Consider the following 18,596-nt stretch of genomic DNA (forward strand, 5'->3'; position numbering starts at 1 on the left):
GCCTAGCCGGAGCCTAGCCGGAGCCTAGCCGGAGCGGCATGGCGGCGGCGGCGGCGGTGGCTCGAGCCGCCCTCGGGGTCCTGGGGCGGCGGCGGCTCCTCCCCGCGGGGGGCGGCGGCTTCTGCTTCCCGGCGGCCTCCGGGGCAGCGACGCGGTTAGGGGGGACCCTCGGAGCGGGTGAGAAACCCCCACCTGCCTCAGTTTCCCCCTCCAGCACACCCAGACGGCCGTGTTCGGTCCGACCTCTGACCCTTCGATCCCGGGCGAGCCCTTCCGGGCCGTGGCTTCCCCCGCCGCCTTCGCCCTGGGCTGCAAGCGGCGAGGCTCGGACCCCCGACTCCGGGCCCCTCGGTCCGGGCGCCTCTGGGGACGCGGGAAGGGCAGAGTGTCTCCGGGAGGGGAGGCCTCCGCCCGGGCCCCCTGCCCTTAGCCACGGCCGGGCCCTCTGACCGCTTCAGCCCAAAGTGTTCTCTTTTTCCTCTTTCTCTTTAAAAAAAAAAATAAAAGCATTTGTCCCGGGGGATGGAAGGTGTTTTGGGAGCATCTTTGTCTCCACGGCACCGCCTTTGGATCACCGGCCACCCAGACTACCGAAGCGCCTGGCCTTGCCTGGCAAAGGCTCCGAGGCAGGGCCGCGGGGCTCCTTGCCAACCCCCCGGGACTCGGGAACCAGAATAAGATGTAATCGGAGAATGTTGGACAAGGAAATTAAACACGTGGAACAGTGCCGCATCTCTGTGGTTTTCTAAGCCGCGGTGCAGCCGAGGGGCAGTGTCCACTGTCGGAGGGGCCGGTGGCTGTTCCCAGAGAGCAGCCACGTTTAAAAAAAAAATGTGAATTTTTTAAATGTTTTAAACCGAGGACGGGAAGGTTTCTGGTCTGGGAGCACAGAAAAGACAGAAGATTCTTTAGAAAAGATAGAGACTGGCAAAAGGTGGCTCATCAAGACCCCCCTCAGCAGTGGGGGTTTCCGATGGGCCGTGGGGCTCAACCCAGTAAAGGTGGCGACCTTCTTGCCATATGCAAAGCCGATGACAGAGCCAGAAGGCCGGGTTCCAGTCCCAGCCACATCCCCTCTGCCAGGCCAACCCGTGGCTAAGCCTGCCCTCTCAGGCCTCCCCCTTGGAGGCGAGCCGCTGTCTGCCTTCCCACTCAGAGCTGCTATGAGGATCGAGGGATTGTCTTTTGCAACCAGTAATTGTCTTTTTTTCCTTTTAGTTCATCTTTGGCCTGCCTTTCACAGTCACAGATCCCAGAGCACTTCTGATCAGGACAGGTAACGTAGGGAACGTGGGCGGTCTGTTGGTCCATCTATGGGGACTTTGTAAAGGTACGGGCATGTCTTTGGAGCATTGAATTGCTTGCTTTTTTGTCCCCCTCGGATCTTCATTGGTTGTTCCTAAAGGGGGGTGGGGAGAGGAACACAGATAAAACCAGGGAAAGAAAGAAAGCAATGAGCTTTGGCATCTGCTCATGGTGCCTAGCTGGGGACGTGGTCCATTTCTAGTCCTGGCTCTGAGCCGGTAAATTGTGTGCCATCCTCAGAACCCACTGCTCCTGGGAGAAGATGATGCCGGAGGTGAGAATTTGGGAACAGAATTTCCCAGGCAGATTTACTACTCCAGAGGCTGTGAGTTTTGGAACATGAGCAGTTGCTTCCTGATTGTGGAAGTTTTGTCAATTTTGTACCATTGCCATTTTTTCTCCTCTGTAGCTGGCAGGTTTAGTTCAGAAAGCAGAAGATGGGGAGACTAATAATTTTGTTTGAAATGTTGAGTTTAAGATGTTAATATAACATCCAAGTCAAAGTGTTCAGTAGGCAGTAATGAGAGACTGGGGGTCCAGAGAAAGGTTAGGACTGAGCAGAGAGATCCTGCAGAAAGATATTCATGGCTCAGTAGTGGCTAAAGAGCTCCAACTGAAGTAATGAGCAGCCTGGGAGCAGCCACAGGAGAGGGCATGATTAGGTCAGGAGGGCTCAGACTGGCCCACGGAAAAGCAGCTGCCAAGGAGCAGGAAGGGTGTTCATCTGAAATTAGGTATTTACCTTTTCTCTTCTAGGGATGTCTTTAGGCAGAAAACCTGGTTTTTAAATGTATCAAACAAAAGGCAGGGGACTTCAGTATACTGAAATGATATCTGAACGTTTTTTAAAGGGCATTCACCTGTTCCAGCTTAGCAACCCTCTGACCCCCCCCCAGTCTAGAACAAAGAGCTTGAACAGAGACTCAAATGATACCAGAGATTCCCAATTGTAGACGTGAGGAAGGCAAGGGGCAGCCAGTGCAGACAGGGACAAATGGGAACTGCCATAATGGAGAATCAGGGAGGAAGAACTCGGCCAGCATTCCACCCCACCCAGGGATCAGGCTGGGAAGGCCATGGGGAGTCACAAGTTCAGATCTGTACTCGAGGAGACAGAATAAGAGGTCTGTGGGTCTTTTCAGCACCAGGTGAGACATCATATTCTTGACCTGAGGACCAAGTCCTCTGGACCCCTCCAAACTTTTAACTGACTTCAACCCTTGGTCTTCCCATCATCCTGAGGTCCAGCTAAAGGGACTTCAAGTTAATTGAATGCAGGTCCTTGAGCCCTACAACTGGATCCCTGGAAGTTCTGAGGTTGAACTCATCTTGTAGTCTCCTAGGAAGTAAAGACATTTATTTCTAGGTAAGCGGATGGATTAGAATGTCCTTAAATGGAGCCATTCTGCTGGCCTGAGGATCCCCTGGGGCCTCTATCCTTGCTACATGTAGGCTTGATTTTAAGGGATCGAATTGTCCATGTTTCTTGCCTTTGATTAAATAAACTGGCTCTAGTCCCACTCAAGAATTTTGTGGTATCCCCTAGGACCCCTCAGCGTGAGGACACTAGAAGAACCTGGAGAGGACTAGCTATTGCTTTCAGTTGTCCTTCCACCACCCCCACCCCCCACCTCATAATTTTTTTATTTTTGGTTTTTTTGCAAGACATATGAGGTTGCCCAAGGTCACACAGCTAAGTATTAAGTGTCTGAGGCTGGATTTGAACTCAGGTCCTTCTGACTCCAGGACTGGTGCCTTACCTAGTTGCTCCACCTCCACTTCTCTCTCAGGCATGTTTTCCCATTTCTAAGGAATTCAGATGCACAGCTGCCTCGATGCCCTTTGGCTCTGGGCAGTAGGCCCCAAGTGACTTGTTGTTGGGGTGGCCCAGACAGGGACTGGCCTTTATTCACATTGAGTCTCTACAATGCTTGGCTGCCTTTGTCTGTGCTGTTTTTCAAGGCATGAATCTACATCCACCTCAAATCTTTTCTACAGGATTCTCCCTAAAACATCATTGACTTCACCTCCCTGGCCTCAAATCATCCTGCCAGATCCCAAGGAAGAGATTGAGCATCACCAAGGTAAATGTCTCCATTATGAGGCAGGCACCAAAAAAAATGCCAGATTCCCTCTGTCAGGACTTCCGACATCCAAATCAGGATCCAGACTCACCTCAAGCTTTGTTCATTTCTGTCAGAAAATATGTGACAAGTCATATTTTAATTGTGCTCAACATGCTATGAATAATCCATCCTATGTGCACAATAAAAGCCCAGCCATTGTCAGGATGAGGAAAAAATGACATGAAATGTTCTTGAGAACCCAATTTCTCTCTAAATTTCTAGAGCAGGATTGTGCAAATCAGAGATCAGTCATCTTCAGGGCATTGTAAGGAAGAGTCTGGGCTTCACAGATAGTTTTTGGTCAAGTTTGCAAATATTTAAGCATCTACTAAGTGCTGGGAATACAGAGAAAGAACCAAACCGGTTCCTGCCCTCATGGAGGCCCCCACAGAGAAACTGTAGACAAGATCAAAATTGTAAACCTCCCCCAGGGAAGAGACCGTCACAGCTGGGAGTCAAGAAAGTCTTCTTACAGGAGAAAGGACACTGGGATGCAGCTGGTGAATAGGGTCCACCCTTGTTCTTCCACTCACTCTTCTGGCTGACTCGGGGGTCTCCCAGTTGATTTGTGGCAGGGATTCATTTAATAGAAATGCTACTTTCTAGCATTTCTGTGGACCAGGTTCTGCGCTAAGCTCTTTTTACAAGCATCTCATTGGATCTTTACAACAATCATAAGAGGGAGGTGCTGTTATTATTACCATTTTACAGATGAAGAGACTGAGGCAGACAGTGGTGAAGTGCCTTTCCCAGGGTCCCACAGCTAGCAAGTGTGAGTCTGAATTTGAGCCCAGAGCTGTGTTGATGGTGGCGCCTCTTAGTGGCTCCTTATGGGGGTGCAGCCAAAGTCTGAGGGGCACAGGGCTGAGATATTGAGGGCATTTTATTTTTTCCAAGTGCATGTTATCAAAGTTTTTCCAACATTCATCTATATGCATATTTATGTTACTAACGTTATGCTCCTCCCTTCAGTGGCAGATAGTCTGATGAATGTTATACATATCCATTTGTGTTTAATTTATCTACAGATTAGTCATTTCCTATATAAGAAATTAGAACTAAGGGAAAAGAAAGAAAACCATGAGATAGGAAAGAAAAACTTAAGAGAAATTTTTAAAAAGTGAACTTCATGTTCATTCAGATTCTTTCATTTGTTTGGGGTTTTTTTGTTTTGTTTTTCTCCTTCTGGATGTAGATCGTATTGTCCATAACAGGTCTCCCAGGGTTGTCCAAGATCTCTGTATTGGGAGCATTTTAGAAGGAACCTTAGACCCACTTTAGTTGTGTGACTGGGCAAGTCACTCTACCTTCGTGGGCCTCAACTTCCTCATCTGTCAAATGGGATCAGAACAGCAGCTGTCTCCCAGGACAGCTGTTTGTACCATTCTTCTCCAGCCTTCCAAAATGCTGGCTCTTCTTAGTGTTCCTGTTGTCACCATTGTTGCTACAGGTCTTGATTTAGGGGCTGTGGGCATGTCACCACCACACCTCTGCTTTCTGGGGATGGTAACCCTTGTTGGTTCACTCATTTTTAGAGGTTGTCCAGCGGGTGAATGAACTGATCGCCACTGGACAGTATGGCCGACTCTTCGCTGTAGTCCATTTTGCCAGCCGACAATGGAAGGTGACTGATGGGGACCTGATTCTAATTGAAAACACCTTGGAGGCCAAATGCGGAGAAAGGATTCGAATGGAGAAGGTGAGAGGGAGGGCAGGGACACTTGGAAGCCTTGGAAGGTTTGACTTCACCCAGGCTCGAAAATGTGAGACAATAGTTTACTAAAAGAGGGCCCATCTGGGACTCTTCCTGGGCCATGGAGCTGGGCTCAGCATGTTTGGCCCTGCCTCATGTATCTCTGAGGAGCGGCTCGGCCCCTCATGCAGCAGCCAATCCCTCCCTTAGGAAGGCTGCCAGACATCTAACACCAAAACCCAGAAGGACAGGGAACTCAGGATCTTTGGCAAAAGTCCACTGCTCTTGGGGAACCACTAAGTCCCATCTCCCCTTTAAGGTCATGTCCATTGATAAAACCCTATCGGATCCTGATGCTGACCCTTCTGACTGTGGGGGAGAATCCTCCTTCTGAGACCTCACCTGCAGGAGCAAGTCCAGCTTGCATCTCCCTAGGGTGTCTGCCATACAAATACCCTTCCTGTGGTGCTCTCCTTGAACCTTTGAGCTTAATGTCCCCACGTCCTGATTCACTTTGTCCTGAGGCATGACCTCAAGCCTTTCACCACCCAGGTTTCCCTTCTCTGAGTACATGAACTCTGAGCACATGATTAACAATCTTCTTGGGATAAGGCCCCAGACCTGAACAGGACCCTCCAGACAGTAGGACTTCCCCCTTTCTTGTGTCCAGAATGTTCTCAGCCAGGTGTCCGTCCTGCTCCCAGTACACCAACAACCAGGTTCACCCCATAGAACCCCAGGCACTCCACCACAGCTTCTTCTGGCTGTGGAGCCAGCACCAAACCTGCCTTACTGTCAGGTTATTGAGCCCAGAATACATAAAACCTGGGGAAGCAGAATGCCCCAGTCTTTGGACTTTCCCCATAAATGCCCTTCAGATCCTAGAAGGCATCATCATGCCCCATGCCATGATGGGGTTTTTATCATCACCATGTCATCACTCAGCAATTTCCAGGCTCACTGCTCTCTTATTTACAAACCCTCATCTTCCCTTTTCTGAAAGGAAGACTGCCTTTGGACATAGCTCCTCTTTCAGAGATTGCCAATAACCACTCCCAGCCACAGTCTTTTCCTGAAATTCCTCTGGGCCTGGGGATATAAATTCACTCAAGGCCATTGGGGGCTCTCATCCCGCATCCCTGCTTAGTCATTTTTGTTCTGTCCTCTCTGGCACATTCTGCTTGGCAAAAAAAGCAGAAGGAAAATGGGAATTCAATAGCTCCACCTTCCCTCTACAGGCAATGATCATTCCTTTTTCCTGCTTTCCCCATCTAACTCTTAAAAAAGCTTTTGTAATTGTGCTTTGGCTCATTGAGTTTTAGCATTCCTAATTAGAGAGCCACACTCGCTTTTTCCTCTGTTTACCTGCCTGGTTCCAAACTTTAGGAGGGCTTTTTGAAATTTAGCTTGGTTACTGAATGTACAAGCATTTCTAGATGGATTCCTCAGAATTTTCCTTTCTCCAAGAGGCCCCTCTTCTGAACTTTTCCTGTTTGTGTTCAGGTCATCATCACCCTTCCAATCATACCCTTCCTTCTAGTCCTGTGCCACCCTTGGGGGCAGGCCTCTCATCTCTACCCTGGTGGGACACCTGCCTTGAGGTTCTCTTTGCTCCTCCAGGAGGGTTTCCTAGAGCCCCACACCTCCAGGACCAAACCCAGATTCCTCTGTCAGACACCTTGAGCCCTTCACAACCTGGCCTAAGAGCTTGATGCTTCACTGAGTCTCTTCCTCAGAATGTTTTATCTTCTAGCTTTTGTGGGAGAGTGGCGCTTCCTTCTCAAGAGGACTTTCCTTAGAGAGTTTTGGGCCCCAGGAGCCCCCTCCTCCACTGAACCATTTGAGATTTGTCTATCTGACCTGGACTGGCCTCCTCCTCCTCAGTCACGCCCCACCATGACCCCTTCATCTGCACCCCAGCAGATAGTTTGTCAATTGGAGACAGATGACATACCATTCAGACAAGATGAGATTGAGCTTCCCTGCCAAGAATGAGGTCTCCTTCCCCAGGCTTCTGTCCTTGTTAGGGCAGTGCCAGCATTGGTCTTCTTGCCAGTGCCACTGCAGGCTTCCCATCTCTAGATCTTAGTTGTCTCTCCAGGATAAGAACTGCTTCAGGGCCCCCACCATTTACCTGTCCTGTTGTTGGAAGATCAGCGTTTTCAGAGCTGCATCTCAGTGGGGTTTGGATTCCAGCCAGATTTCCCCCCATCCACCCGGCTTGTTCCCAGGACTTTGTTCTCAGTCATCAATACCCATTTGAGCACTTGTATTGTAACAGCCTCTCAGACTTTCTCAATACGATATTTCATCACTTTCCATTTCCTTGATAAAACCTTTTCCTTTACATTTAAGGAAGTTTCAAATTATCTGGACCACACAGAAAAGTAAAAACTGTTGTTCGGTTATTTCAGTTGGGTCTGACTCTTTATGGTCCCATTTGGGCTTTTCTTGTCGGAGGAGACATTTGAGTAATTTGGCCTTTTCCTTCTCCAGGTCATTTTACAATGAGGAGACTAAGGCAAACACAATTATGTGACTTAATCAGGGTCGTACAGCTATTTGAGGTCAGATTTGACCTTGGATCTTTGCGACTCCAGGCCCAACATATCTATTGCACCATCTCACTAACAGTATGTCCTGACCTCTCATTTTTCAGGGAAATCATTTTAATTCTGATTCTGTAATGCAGGATCTCTTAATTACCCTCCAATTGTTCCTGTGATGTGGGTCACAGCCCATCAGTGCTTGTCCAGGGAAAGCCCCCATCAGTGCCCAGGAGGCCTCCTTCCTTCTCCCCACCTTGCAGAGGCAGCAGGAAAGCACTCTGTCTACCTGCATCCCTCTTGCCAAGTGACAGTCATCCCATCTTCTCCAGAGTGCCCATGACAAATCTTTCACCCGTTCTTCAAAGTTCCTCATTGGGCATGTGGTGCATACCTACTGTGTGCTGGGTCATACCTACCTGCTGGGTCATTCATTTTTAGTTCCTTGGACATAGTGTTGGTCCCTATCTCATGGCTGGGTCACTGAGCTGTAACATTATGAAATGGTATCTTTTTATAATGGGTTTTTGCTTTCACAAGAAGCTGGGAGTTAATAAAAGAACTTTGCAGTTTCTGGAAGCTATCCAGTTCCCCTCTCCTCTTCCACTTTACAGTCAGAGATATGGAAGAACTAGGACAAGCTCAGTGAGGTGTCTGTACAGAGGACAGTAGATAGGCCTTATTCACAGGCCAGCCCTCTGCCAGCACTCAGCACAGTGTCATCCAGCATGACCTCACCATCCTCAGGGATTCCCTCTTCAACTCAGATTCTGCAATGATATCCTTCATCAGCTTCACAGGGATGACTTTTGGCAAACATCCTCTTTTCTACTTTAGGCCTCACCTGATGATGATCAGTGAGAGGAATTTTGAAGACGGCTATTTCATTCATGATTTCCAGGAGTTCTGAGCAATTCTGATTTATGGATAGGAGATATTTCACTGTAAAATAGAGCCTTATTATTGTTTAAATGTGAAAATGTTTTTGTAATTCTTTTCCATTTTTCTTTGTTGTAATCCTTCCCCCATTTCCAGCCTTAAATGTCTCTGGGATGATTTGGTTTTGCTGGATAGATTGTCAAACTTTATTCAAATTGCTTTAATCTTCCATTCCTTTTCTCTGCTTTATTAGATGATACTGTTCATAATTATTCTTCATAAGATTTTTATAGACAAATTTCTATTCAAAATGAGTTTCTATTTCAAACAAAATCCAAGTCAACTAAAAATTAATTGGAAGAATAATTTCTTTGACAAAGAAGCAGGTCATAAAATAGCCTATACAGATCTTTTAGCCTGTCCACATATTACAACAAAATCCCACAGAAAGAGCTAGAAAGAAAAATTCTACGTAAAAACAAAATGCATAAAATATTTTGGATGTCTGCCTATCTAAACATACACAGGAACTATACAATACTCTTTGCAGAAATAAAATGAATCTTAATAAGTGGAGAGGTATTCATTGCTCCTTATTGGGACATGTCCATATAATAAAAATTATGGTAGTGTCCAAATTAATTTATTTTTGTATCATACCAATTAAAATGCCAAAGATAACTTTAAAGAGTTCAAAAATAATATTAATAAAATTCATCTAAAAGGACAATGGTTCTCAAGGGGAATAATGAAAAAAAAGTGGGGAGAAAAGTAGTCTAGGTACTTTCACCTGTATCACTATACTTTAAAGCAGTAATTGCCAAAACTATTTGATACTGGTTAAAAATCAGGACAATCAGAAACAGATTATTCAGCAGCCAAGAGGCAGAATACAACAGAAAGTGTCTAATAAACCTAAAGATTTCTAACTGGTGGGGTCAGGACCTGAGATTTGGCAAACTGGCCAACAATTCCCTTGAGAAGTGCCAGGTGGTTCTGTGACCTAGATCTTACCAGTCACATCACAAACAAGCAAAAAGGGACAAGAAAGAAAACTTAGCAGGCCATAATTAAAGGAGAGGGGGTTAGAGAAGGGCCCCCAAAGGGGTGATGGTAACTGGAAGGAGTGGGGGGGGGGGAACAACTTAGAAGATTTCTTTGAGAAGTCTCATTGCCAAGAAACTGATTCAGATCTATAAGAATGATGGTCCAAGGATAGGAGGAGGTGGTTCTCAGAGGAAGAATGCCAAGCAATCAACGGCTATATTTTTTAAATGTTTAAAATCACTATTGACTGAAAATTAAATAACTTGGAGATTCAACCTCCACCCAAAGTTGATGACAAAGGATAATGTAGGTTGTTGGAGGGCTTTGGAAAAATAGACCAACTCATAACATTGTTGGTGGTACTGTGAATGGATCCTAGGCATTCTGGAAACACCTACACTTCTGTCACTGCCTGCTGGCTGCCTTCAAAGATCCACTAAAATCCCATGATCCTCTTGGGCCACCAGGGCCTTCCCTCTGATGGCTCTCCAGTAAATCCTGGCTCATTCATACTTGCTTTTCTGTGGCTGTTTGCCCATTAAACTGATGGGCAGGATCTATTTCTGCCCTTTTTTTGTAATTTTTTGTCTTAGCACAGGTTCTGGCACATGGTGTAAGTGCCTAATAAATGTTTGTGAATTTGATGACACCGGGGTGGATTTTGGTTTGATTTAGTTATTAAAAGGAAAAGGTCCACAGACCTAGTCCTTTGCTGGACCCCTGAATTGTTCTACAGCTCCATGAGTGCATTGTCCCTGTTCCTCTGCTTCCTACTGAGATGTGGTGCTTGGAAGAGAGATGCTATCTCTGGCTTCTGGGTCATCAGAGTATTAACTGGAAAGTGCAGGTTTACTGGTGAGCCTGAGGATCTGGGTAAATGTCACTGCCTGGGTTTGAAATGTGGCTGATCCACGGGTGCGGAGCTAATGACTTGAGTGTGTTCCATTGGACTTTTCCAGGTATTGCTGGTTGGCGCTGATGATTTCACGTTGATTGGAAAGCCACTCCTCGGGTAATTCTGCTTGTTATTTCATAACCGTGTAGGCAGACACTGTTAGCTTAGGGACCAACAGGACTGTGCACAACTTTCCTCCTCATCTACAGACATTCACAGTCTTGATTCAGCATTTCCTCCATTTTATACGTAGGAGAAAATCAAGGCCCAGGGAGTCAGAGAGCAGAGCCAGGACTCACACCCTGGTCTCTGACTCCCAGTTCTATGTCTTCCTGACATCACATGTGGCTTAAATTAGGCCATCTGTTGGTGGAGCATACCAACCCCTTAGGAACCTCCTGGGGTTTTGGGGAGGATTCATGAAATCTTTAATCTTAAAGGTTAAATACAGTTTGCTTGCATTGTAGATTGGATGTTGTCCGTGTAGAAGCCACAGTTATTGAAAAGACTGAGTCATGGCCAAGAATCTACATGAAATTTAAGAGAAGGAAAAATTTCAGAAGAAAGAAAAGTAAGTTGAAAAAAATAGAAATCACCAATGACCTTGCCAGAGCTGCAGTTTTATTTTGCCTGTGAGCTCTGCCCCATCCTGACCACTTGGGGGAGTGTTCTCCACCCAGGACTTGGGTTGACTGAAAATTGACTGAAAATTGAGCCTTTGGGGATCCCTAGGACAGGATCATTTGGAATACAGACCTTTGAGAGGCATCTCCAGGGAAGGGCAGGTGCTGAAAGGAGTCTGGACCTCCAAATCAATCAAATTCTAACTTGACCTTATTCTTTAACACCTATTGAGGATACACTGTGTGTAGGTCACCATACTGGATTCTAGGGAGTCAAAGATTAATCACTGATATGCCTGGTCTCTCTAGAGATGGTGATCCAGAAGCAAAAAAGTAAGACACAGGCAGAAAAAGATAAGATATAGAAGAAGACAACATATAATGAAAAAGCTGAGAAGGGGGTATGCGGCTAAGTGTCCAAGGGAGGGCTTTAATTTCATGTTAGATGGAAGATGGAAGGAAATTGTCACATGGAGGGAGTGACACAATAGCTTTTGTGTTTGGTAAATTCTGGTGTTGGAAAGTCTTTCCCAGGGAAGAGGTAAGATTCCTTCTGTTGAACTATAGACTACAAAACCAGGAGCACTGGAAGGGATTTGCAAGAAGCAGATTTTGGGTTCTGTGTCAGCAGGAGATCTGTCCCTCCCAGGGAGGAAGGGGCTTCCCCATCTTAGAGGTCCCAAGGCCAAGGGTGGCCACCTCTGGGACCAATTGTAGTGGAAGCTGCTGAGGTCCTTCCAATTTCTAACATGGTGGATCTGTGAGTTCAGAAAGCTGTTCATGACATTTGGACCCTGACTGGAGGAGCTCAGAATGAAATCCATGAGCAGGGCAGGTCTCCCCTGCATGTACCCCCTGGCTCCCAGGTTCGGGGGAGATGGGCCCTCTTCCAGCCAAGAGGTTGAAATAAAACATTGAGTTACACACAACGCTGAATTAAATGTAGGTGAGAAAGGAAGAGGGAGAGAATTGTCTCCCAACAAATCTGACCGGCCACACCCCTCACCATCTATCTGTTTCTGGGGAAAACTACCTGATTCAGATCCGCCATTAAGTGTCACCTCTGGAAAAGACCCTGATCTCTTGTTCCTGAAGAGACCCAAAGCCCCAGGATCACGCCAGCCTTGCATGAAACACAGGGCAAAGGTTGTTCCTATTTTACAGCTGAGTGAACTGAACCTTTGCTTGAGCCAGGAAGGGTCCCAATCTTCTTTTTAGTACACCACAGCTGCCTCCCTGAGAGAAGAGGATGAAAAGAGGAGATATACAAATAGGAGAGGACCCAGCCAGTCAACCCCTCTTCCTTTAGGAGAGGCTGCAGTTCCAGTCTTAATATCTTTCATCCCCCCAGATCAGGAGACTCAAGAGACTAGAGGGAGGTCCCTGGCACATTCCTGAGCAGGTACACCCTTGGTAACTTGACCCATCACAGTCATTCACTGCCAAGTGCTAATCAAGGTGGGGCAGCACCCTGTAGTACATTTATAATGGCAGGCCTGGTGATGTCAGACCGCTCCTGACCCCAGACAGTGGGTTAGGAACTACAGTATTCTTATTTCCAGGTGGTGGACCTTCAGCTCACCTGCCTTCTGAGTCTTTACTACTTAACTTCACCCCTAATAGGAAATGATGGTGGTAAGGTAGTGTCAGAGACAGCTGGTGAAAGGTTGATCTGCCCAGTGAATTCATGGTCTGGACCCACCTGGAGGTACCATCACCAGGGAAACTGAGGCAAGGAGTCTTCATTCAGTACAGAGGATAATTTTAGGACAACTCAGAAATGTGTCATTTTTTTTTCACCTGACTTTTAATGAAAGTAGGATAGCAAGGAAACACCTGGCCCATGGCTGATTTATAGTCTTCTTGATTCTGGACCCTACCAAGCATCCTCAAGTATATTACCTAATGCAAGGTCATAGCCAGGTGGCCTGTCAAACATTACCCTCCTTTGGAGGACCACTAGTCCTGTTGTGCTAGGATTTGTCCATAATTGAACTTATTTCAGGCTGACTTTGCAACTGTCCTATTTCTCTCTCTTTTAAAATTATATAGAGCAGTGCATATTACCGACAGCAGCCCACAGTGATCAGGCCCCAAGGTAGCATTCTCACTGGGCCACACTAGAGCCGCCTCCAACCTCCATAAAAAATACTGCATTTTTAACAAAAGATCTAGAAGCATCGCTGTTAGGACTATCCAACAGAGGAGTTCTGTTGTTGTCAAATAGCAGATTTTAGTAATAGTAAGGATAATGGAGGATTAAACCCTGATATCCTTTTTTTTTTATCTTTTTTCAGTTTTTATAAGACCACAGACTGTCCTTCGGATAAACACTGTAGAGATTGCTCCAAGTTTGTCATGATTGTCTGGCTGATATTTATCTAAGTATGAAAATAAACTATGGGTTATTTTGTTTTTTAATGAGGATTAGTTTGATGTCTTCTTGTGCATCACTTCATAATATTTTTAATGAATTGATTCTGAATAATAAAATCCAATGCTCTAGGCCAGTTAGAAATAGGGATTCCTGGAGACTTAAGGGTCATGCAAGCAAGAAGATGGAATTCTTGACATTTTCTGATATCTCCAACCTCTCAAACTTCTAAAAGAAGAAATTAGGTACCAGTATTAAAAAAAAAAAAAACAACTTTAGCTGACTCCCTGGTCTCAAACAACCCAGAATCCAAAAGAAGGTTAAAGAAAATGGTCATTGAATTTCACTCAGCACCCTTTCCCCTACCTCTCCCACTATCTTCAGGGAGGCTTCACTAGCAGACCCAAGAACAACACAGATTTAAAATAATGACCTGACATGTGATTGGTCCATCCTCTTATCAGTGTCATAGAGACAACAGCCCCAGGGCACCAATGCTGCTCTAGGCTGTCAGAAATGGACAAGAGAATTGAGAATCAAGGAGAGCAAGAATGCAGCTCTCCAACCCATTAGAGGGGAAAAAATCTGAAAGTGAAGGGGGAATGGGGGGGAAAGGAAAGATTACCAAAGATTTCAGGAAGAAGATTTAAGATCTTGAACATAAGCAGGTTAGTTCACAGGGAAACCCTTAACAACTAAAGAAAACATGATCATGAATTATAGTAAACAGGTTCAGGCATCTCTGAACAAATAGTACAAAACAAGGGGAAATCCTCCAACACTTGAGAGAACCCCTGGTACACGAAGAAAAAACATGGACCACACACACCATTCCTGAGTGGTTCAAAAGAGAAATGGCGAGAGCAGAATTTATAGCTACCCAGTGGAAATAATGGGTAGAATAGAAAAACGACAAGTCTCATCAGAGAAACAAAAGAGAAATGCTTTGGGAATCCAAATTTACAGATGTGAAGGGTAATCTAAAAGAAGAGAAGCAAAAGAAAATGCTTATTTTGTGAGCAAAACATATTAACCTCAAGGACAGGATGTGTAGAGACGACTCCCAGAAGACTGATGGGACAAAAAGCCTTAATGACACTGCAGAAAATTATAAAACTGGCAAATGGGGTTAAGTGACTTGGCCAAGGCCACACAGCTAGGTAATTATTAAATGCCTGAAGCCGGATTTGAACTCAGGTTCCCCTGACTCCAGGTCCAGTGCTCTATCCGCTGCGCCACCTAGCCGCCCCCATTTTCCTTTTTTGTCAACTTAGTCAATCTGATGGGTAGTAAGGTGGTACCTCATAGTTGTTTTAATTTTCATTTCTTTCATCAATAATGATTTGGAACATTTTTTATGTGACTAGATAGCTTTAAGTCTTCATCTAAAAACTGCCAGGGAGTAGTTCTTTGAGAGATTTGGGTATCTTCATAAGCAGCAAGGACAGAAGGACAAGCAAGTACGGAGTGATGGGAGCTAAGAAGGCTAAGAGAAACCGCTGGAGAAAATAGAATCGAGGGACATGCAGAGAGAGCATCTTGAGAAAAAAAGAAAGGGCCACTACCCAAGTGAGACCAGAATGAAGGAAGATACCTGAGTGAGAGGCTGTGAGGATGAAGGGAGTAGAAAAAATATATTGCCCAAAGGCAGCTAGGGAGTGACAGCCAAATTTGAGACCAGGACTTTGGACTGAGATCAGGATAAATGATTGTAAGGATGCTTGTAGACTATTAATCTAATTGTAAAGATTTTTACTTCTCCAAAAAAGAAACCTTTTCTCACCCTCCTTAAGTACAAATTATTTGATCACCTGTTGTCCTCATGTAATCTAGAAACTTCACCCTGATGCCAGTACATTCCATCTTGGACCCAGATCCTTCAGATCTAATGGATACATTAACCTGGGGACTCTCTTTTGGAAAATCTCTGAAACTGCTGCTACCTTGTGGTCAAAGTGATTGATGTATTTGTCAATTTATAGGAAAAAAACTTTAATGAAACAAAGTAACCCTCTTTGCCAACAACATGATCCTTAGAGAATCCTAGAGAATCAACTAAAAGACTAATTGAAATAATTAACAACCTCAGCAAAATTGCAGGATGTTAAATAAACCCACAGAAATCAGCAATTTTCTTTATTACCAACAAAGCCCAGCAGGAAGAGAGAGAGAGAGAGAAAGAGAAATTCCAATTAAAATAGCAATATAAAATACTTGGACAATATAAGATACTTGGGACTTTACCTGCTAAGATAAACCCAGGAACTAGATGAACATAGTTCCAAAATGCTTTTCATTGGGGGCAGCTAGCTAGGTGGCGTAGCGGATAGAGCACTGGCCCTGAAGTCAGGAGAACCTGAGTTCAAATTTGGCCTCAGACACTTAATAATTGCTTAGCTGTGTGACCTTTGGCAAGTCATTTGACCCAATTGCCTTACAAAAACGGGAAAAAAAGAAATGAGGCAAAATGCTTTTCACATAAAGTCATTTCAACAATTGGAAAAATATTTATTGCTTATGGATAGTTTGAGTAAGTTTAATGTATATGACAATTTTACCTAAATTTATTTATCCTACACCATTCAAATTAACAAATAATTTATAGCACAGAGAATAACAATTCATCTAGAGGACCAAAAGATCAAGAACAAAGAATCAATGAAAATAAAAATGTGAGGGGAAGTGACCTAGCCATACTAGATCTCAAACTGTATTATAAAGTAATAATCATCAAAACAATCCGTTATCACTAAGAAATAGAGTGGTGGGTCAGTGGAATAAATTAGATACACATTACACAACAGTAAATGATGTAGGTACTGCTTGATTAAACCCAAAGAACCAAATTCTAGGAACCAGAGCTCACTATTTGGCAAAAATTGCAAAAACTGGTAAGCAGTTTGGCATAAATTAGTCATAGACCAACATCTCACACTGTTTGCCAAGATAAGGTAAAATGGATACATAATTTAGATATAAAGAGTGATATACAGAATTAGAGGAGCACAGAATGCTTTGCTTATTGGATCTATGGATAAGGGAAAAATTGATGACCAAATGAATTAGAGAACATTACAGTATGTACAATGGGTAACTTAGATTACATTAAGTAAAAGGTTTTTGCACAAACAAAACAAATGCAGCCAGGGTTAGAAGAAAAGCAGAGGAGAAAGGGGGGGGATTTTTACAAGTTTCTCTAATAAAAGTCTCATTTCTCAAATACATTGAGAACTGAATCAAATTTATAGAAATAAGAACCATTCCTCAATAAATGGTCAAAGGGTATGATCAGGCAATTTTCATATGAAGAAATCAAAACTACATCATGAAAAACTGCTCTAAATAACTATTGGTTGGAGAAATGCACATTAAAACAATTCTAAGGTACCACTTCATGCCTATCAAATTAACTAATATGACAGGAAAATGATAAATGGTTGAAGGGATGTGAGAAAATTGGAGCTGTGGGAAAATGCACTCTTGGTGCAGTTGTGAACTAATTCAGTCATTCTGGAGAACAATTTGTATCTATGACCAAAGTGATATAAAACTGGACATAGCCTTTGACTCAGCAATATCAATACTAATCTTAAAGAGATTTTTTAAATAAAAGGAAAAAGATCTTGTAGAAACTTACTTATAGTAGCTCTTTTCATGATTAGCAAAGAATTAACGTCCTTAATTTTTGAAGAAGACCGCAACATCAGGGAGATGATGCCTTGACAAGCACATGAACTGGATTGAAGTGAGGGGAGCTGTGCCAAGTCATCAGCCTTACTTTCTCCTCCAGAGCTATCTGGGTCTAGTGACCAAATATGAATCAGGATGATTGTGGATGGCCCTGGATGTGAGGCAATCAGAGTTAAGTGACTTGCCCATTAGAAATTGAGGGGCTGTCCATCAATTGAAGAATGGCTGAACGACTTACAGTGTGATTATGTTGGAATACTATTATTGTACTGTAAGAAATGATGAGCAGGATGATTTCACAAATACCTAGAAAGACTTAATTAAACTGATACAGAATGAAGTGAGCAGAGCTAGATGAACATTGTACAGCAGTATTGCACAATGAGGAACTATAAATGACTTAAATATTCTCAGCAATACAGTGATTAATGACAGTGACAGTCCCAAAGGACTCACAATGAAAAATGCTGTCCACCTCCAAAGGAAAAAATCTAGATGCATAATGGAGCATACTTTTTTAAAGTTTATTTTTCTAGTTTATTTTTGGTCTGTGTTTTCTTTCACAACATGGCTAAAATGGTAATATGTTTTGTATAACTGCACATATATAAGCTCTATCATATTTACCTTCTCAAAGGTGGGAAGGAAAGAGAATTTAGAACTCAGAATTTTAGAAAAAGTATGTTAAAGTTTGTTTCTGCATTTACAATGTTTCTACATTGTAATTGGGAAAAAAACAAAATATAAAAGTTTTCCAAAACAACGCTTAATGTGTTAGAATTTTATTCATATTCCTAGGAGCATAGATCTCAAGGTGGAAGGAAACTGTGAGATCATGTCACCCAACCTCCTCATTTTGCATATAAGGAAACAGACAAAAGAGGGGAAGTAACTTGCTCAGGGTCACATGGGCTCAATCCACAATTCTGTCCTGGGTGCCCTATGCCTCTTTGCTCCAGTTTCCTTATCTGTAAAGTAGAACTCTGTTAGATGTTAGGAGGCTCAGATGAACAAAGCAAACAGTCTAGGCGATTTGGACAAATCAATAATAACCATTTGTTTTTGTCTTTTGAGTTGGTGTTCTGTTGTTCCCCATCACCATAATAATTTTATATAATCAAGATGATTTTCTGCTGTTTGCTCATTCTTCCAGGCTATTTCTTGCTTTTTAACTTTATGCAACTATTCATAATAGTACTTTAAGATCTTCAAAGCACTTTACCTAGGACAATTCATTTAATCCTTACACCTAAGAGATAGATGCTCTTACTATACTCATTTTGCAGATAAGAAACTGAGATAAGTGGGAGTGGTGGCATGCACTAGTTCTGCCTGCCAGTGGAAGGGCTGAGTCTGCAGAATTCCTCAACCCGCAGGTCCTAAAAATTCTACCAGAGAACAATTCCTCACACGTTGGT

General features: G+C 43.9%; 1 protein-coding gene across 1 annotated transcript; it reads left to right on the top strand.

The window, feature by feature from the left end:
• Positions 1-10: 10 nt before the first annotated feature.
• MRPL21 (mitochondrial ribosomal protein L21) lies at positions 11-13,535 on the top strand. The gene is made up of 7 exons (XM_074230894.1): positions 11-177; positions 1,219-1,276; positions 3,304-3,389; positions 4,967-5,130; positions 10,556-10,608; positions 10,959-11,062; positions 13,412-13,535. The coding sequence occupies exons 1-7, from the start codon at positions 39-41 to the stop codon at positions 13,474-13,476; spliced, it is 669 nt and encodes a 222-aa protein (XP_074086995.1). The 5' UTR covers positions 11-38; the 3' UTR covers positions 13,477-13,535.
• The last annotated feature ends 5,061 nt before the right edge of the window (positions 13,536-18,596 follow it).

The sequence above is a fragment of the Macrotis lagotis genome, chromosome 3, assembly GCF_037893015.1.
Source record: "Macrotis lagotis isolate mMagLag1 chromosome 3, bilby.v1.9.chrom.fasta, whole genome shotgun sequence".
NCBI classification, from domain to species: Eukaryota; Metazoa; Chordata; class Mammalia; order Peramelemorphia; family Peramelidae; genus Macrotis; species Macrotis lagotis.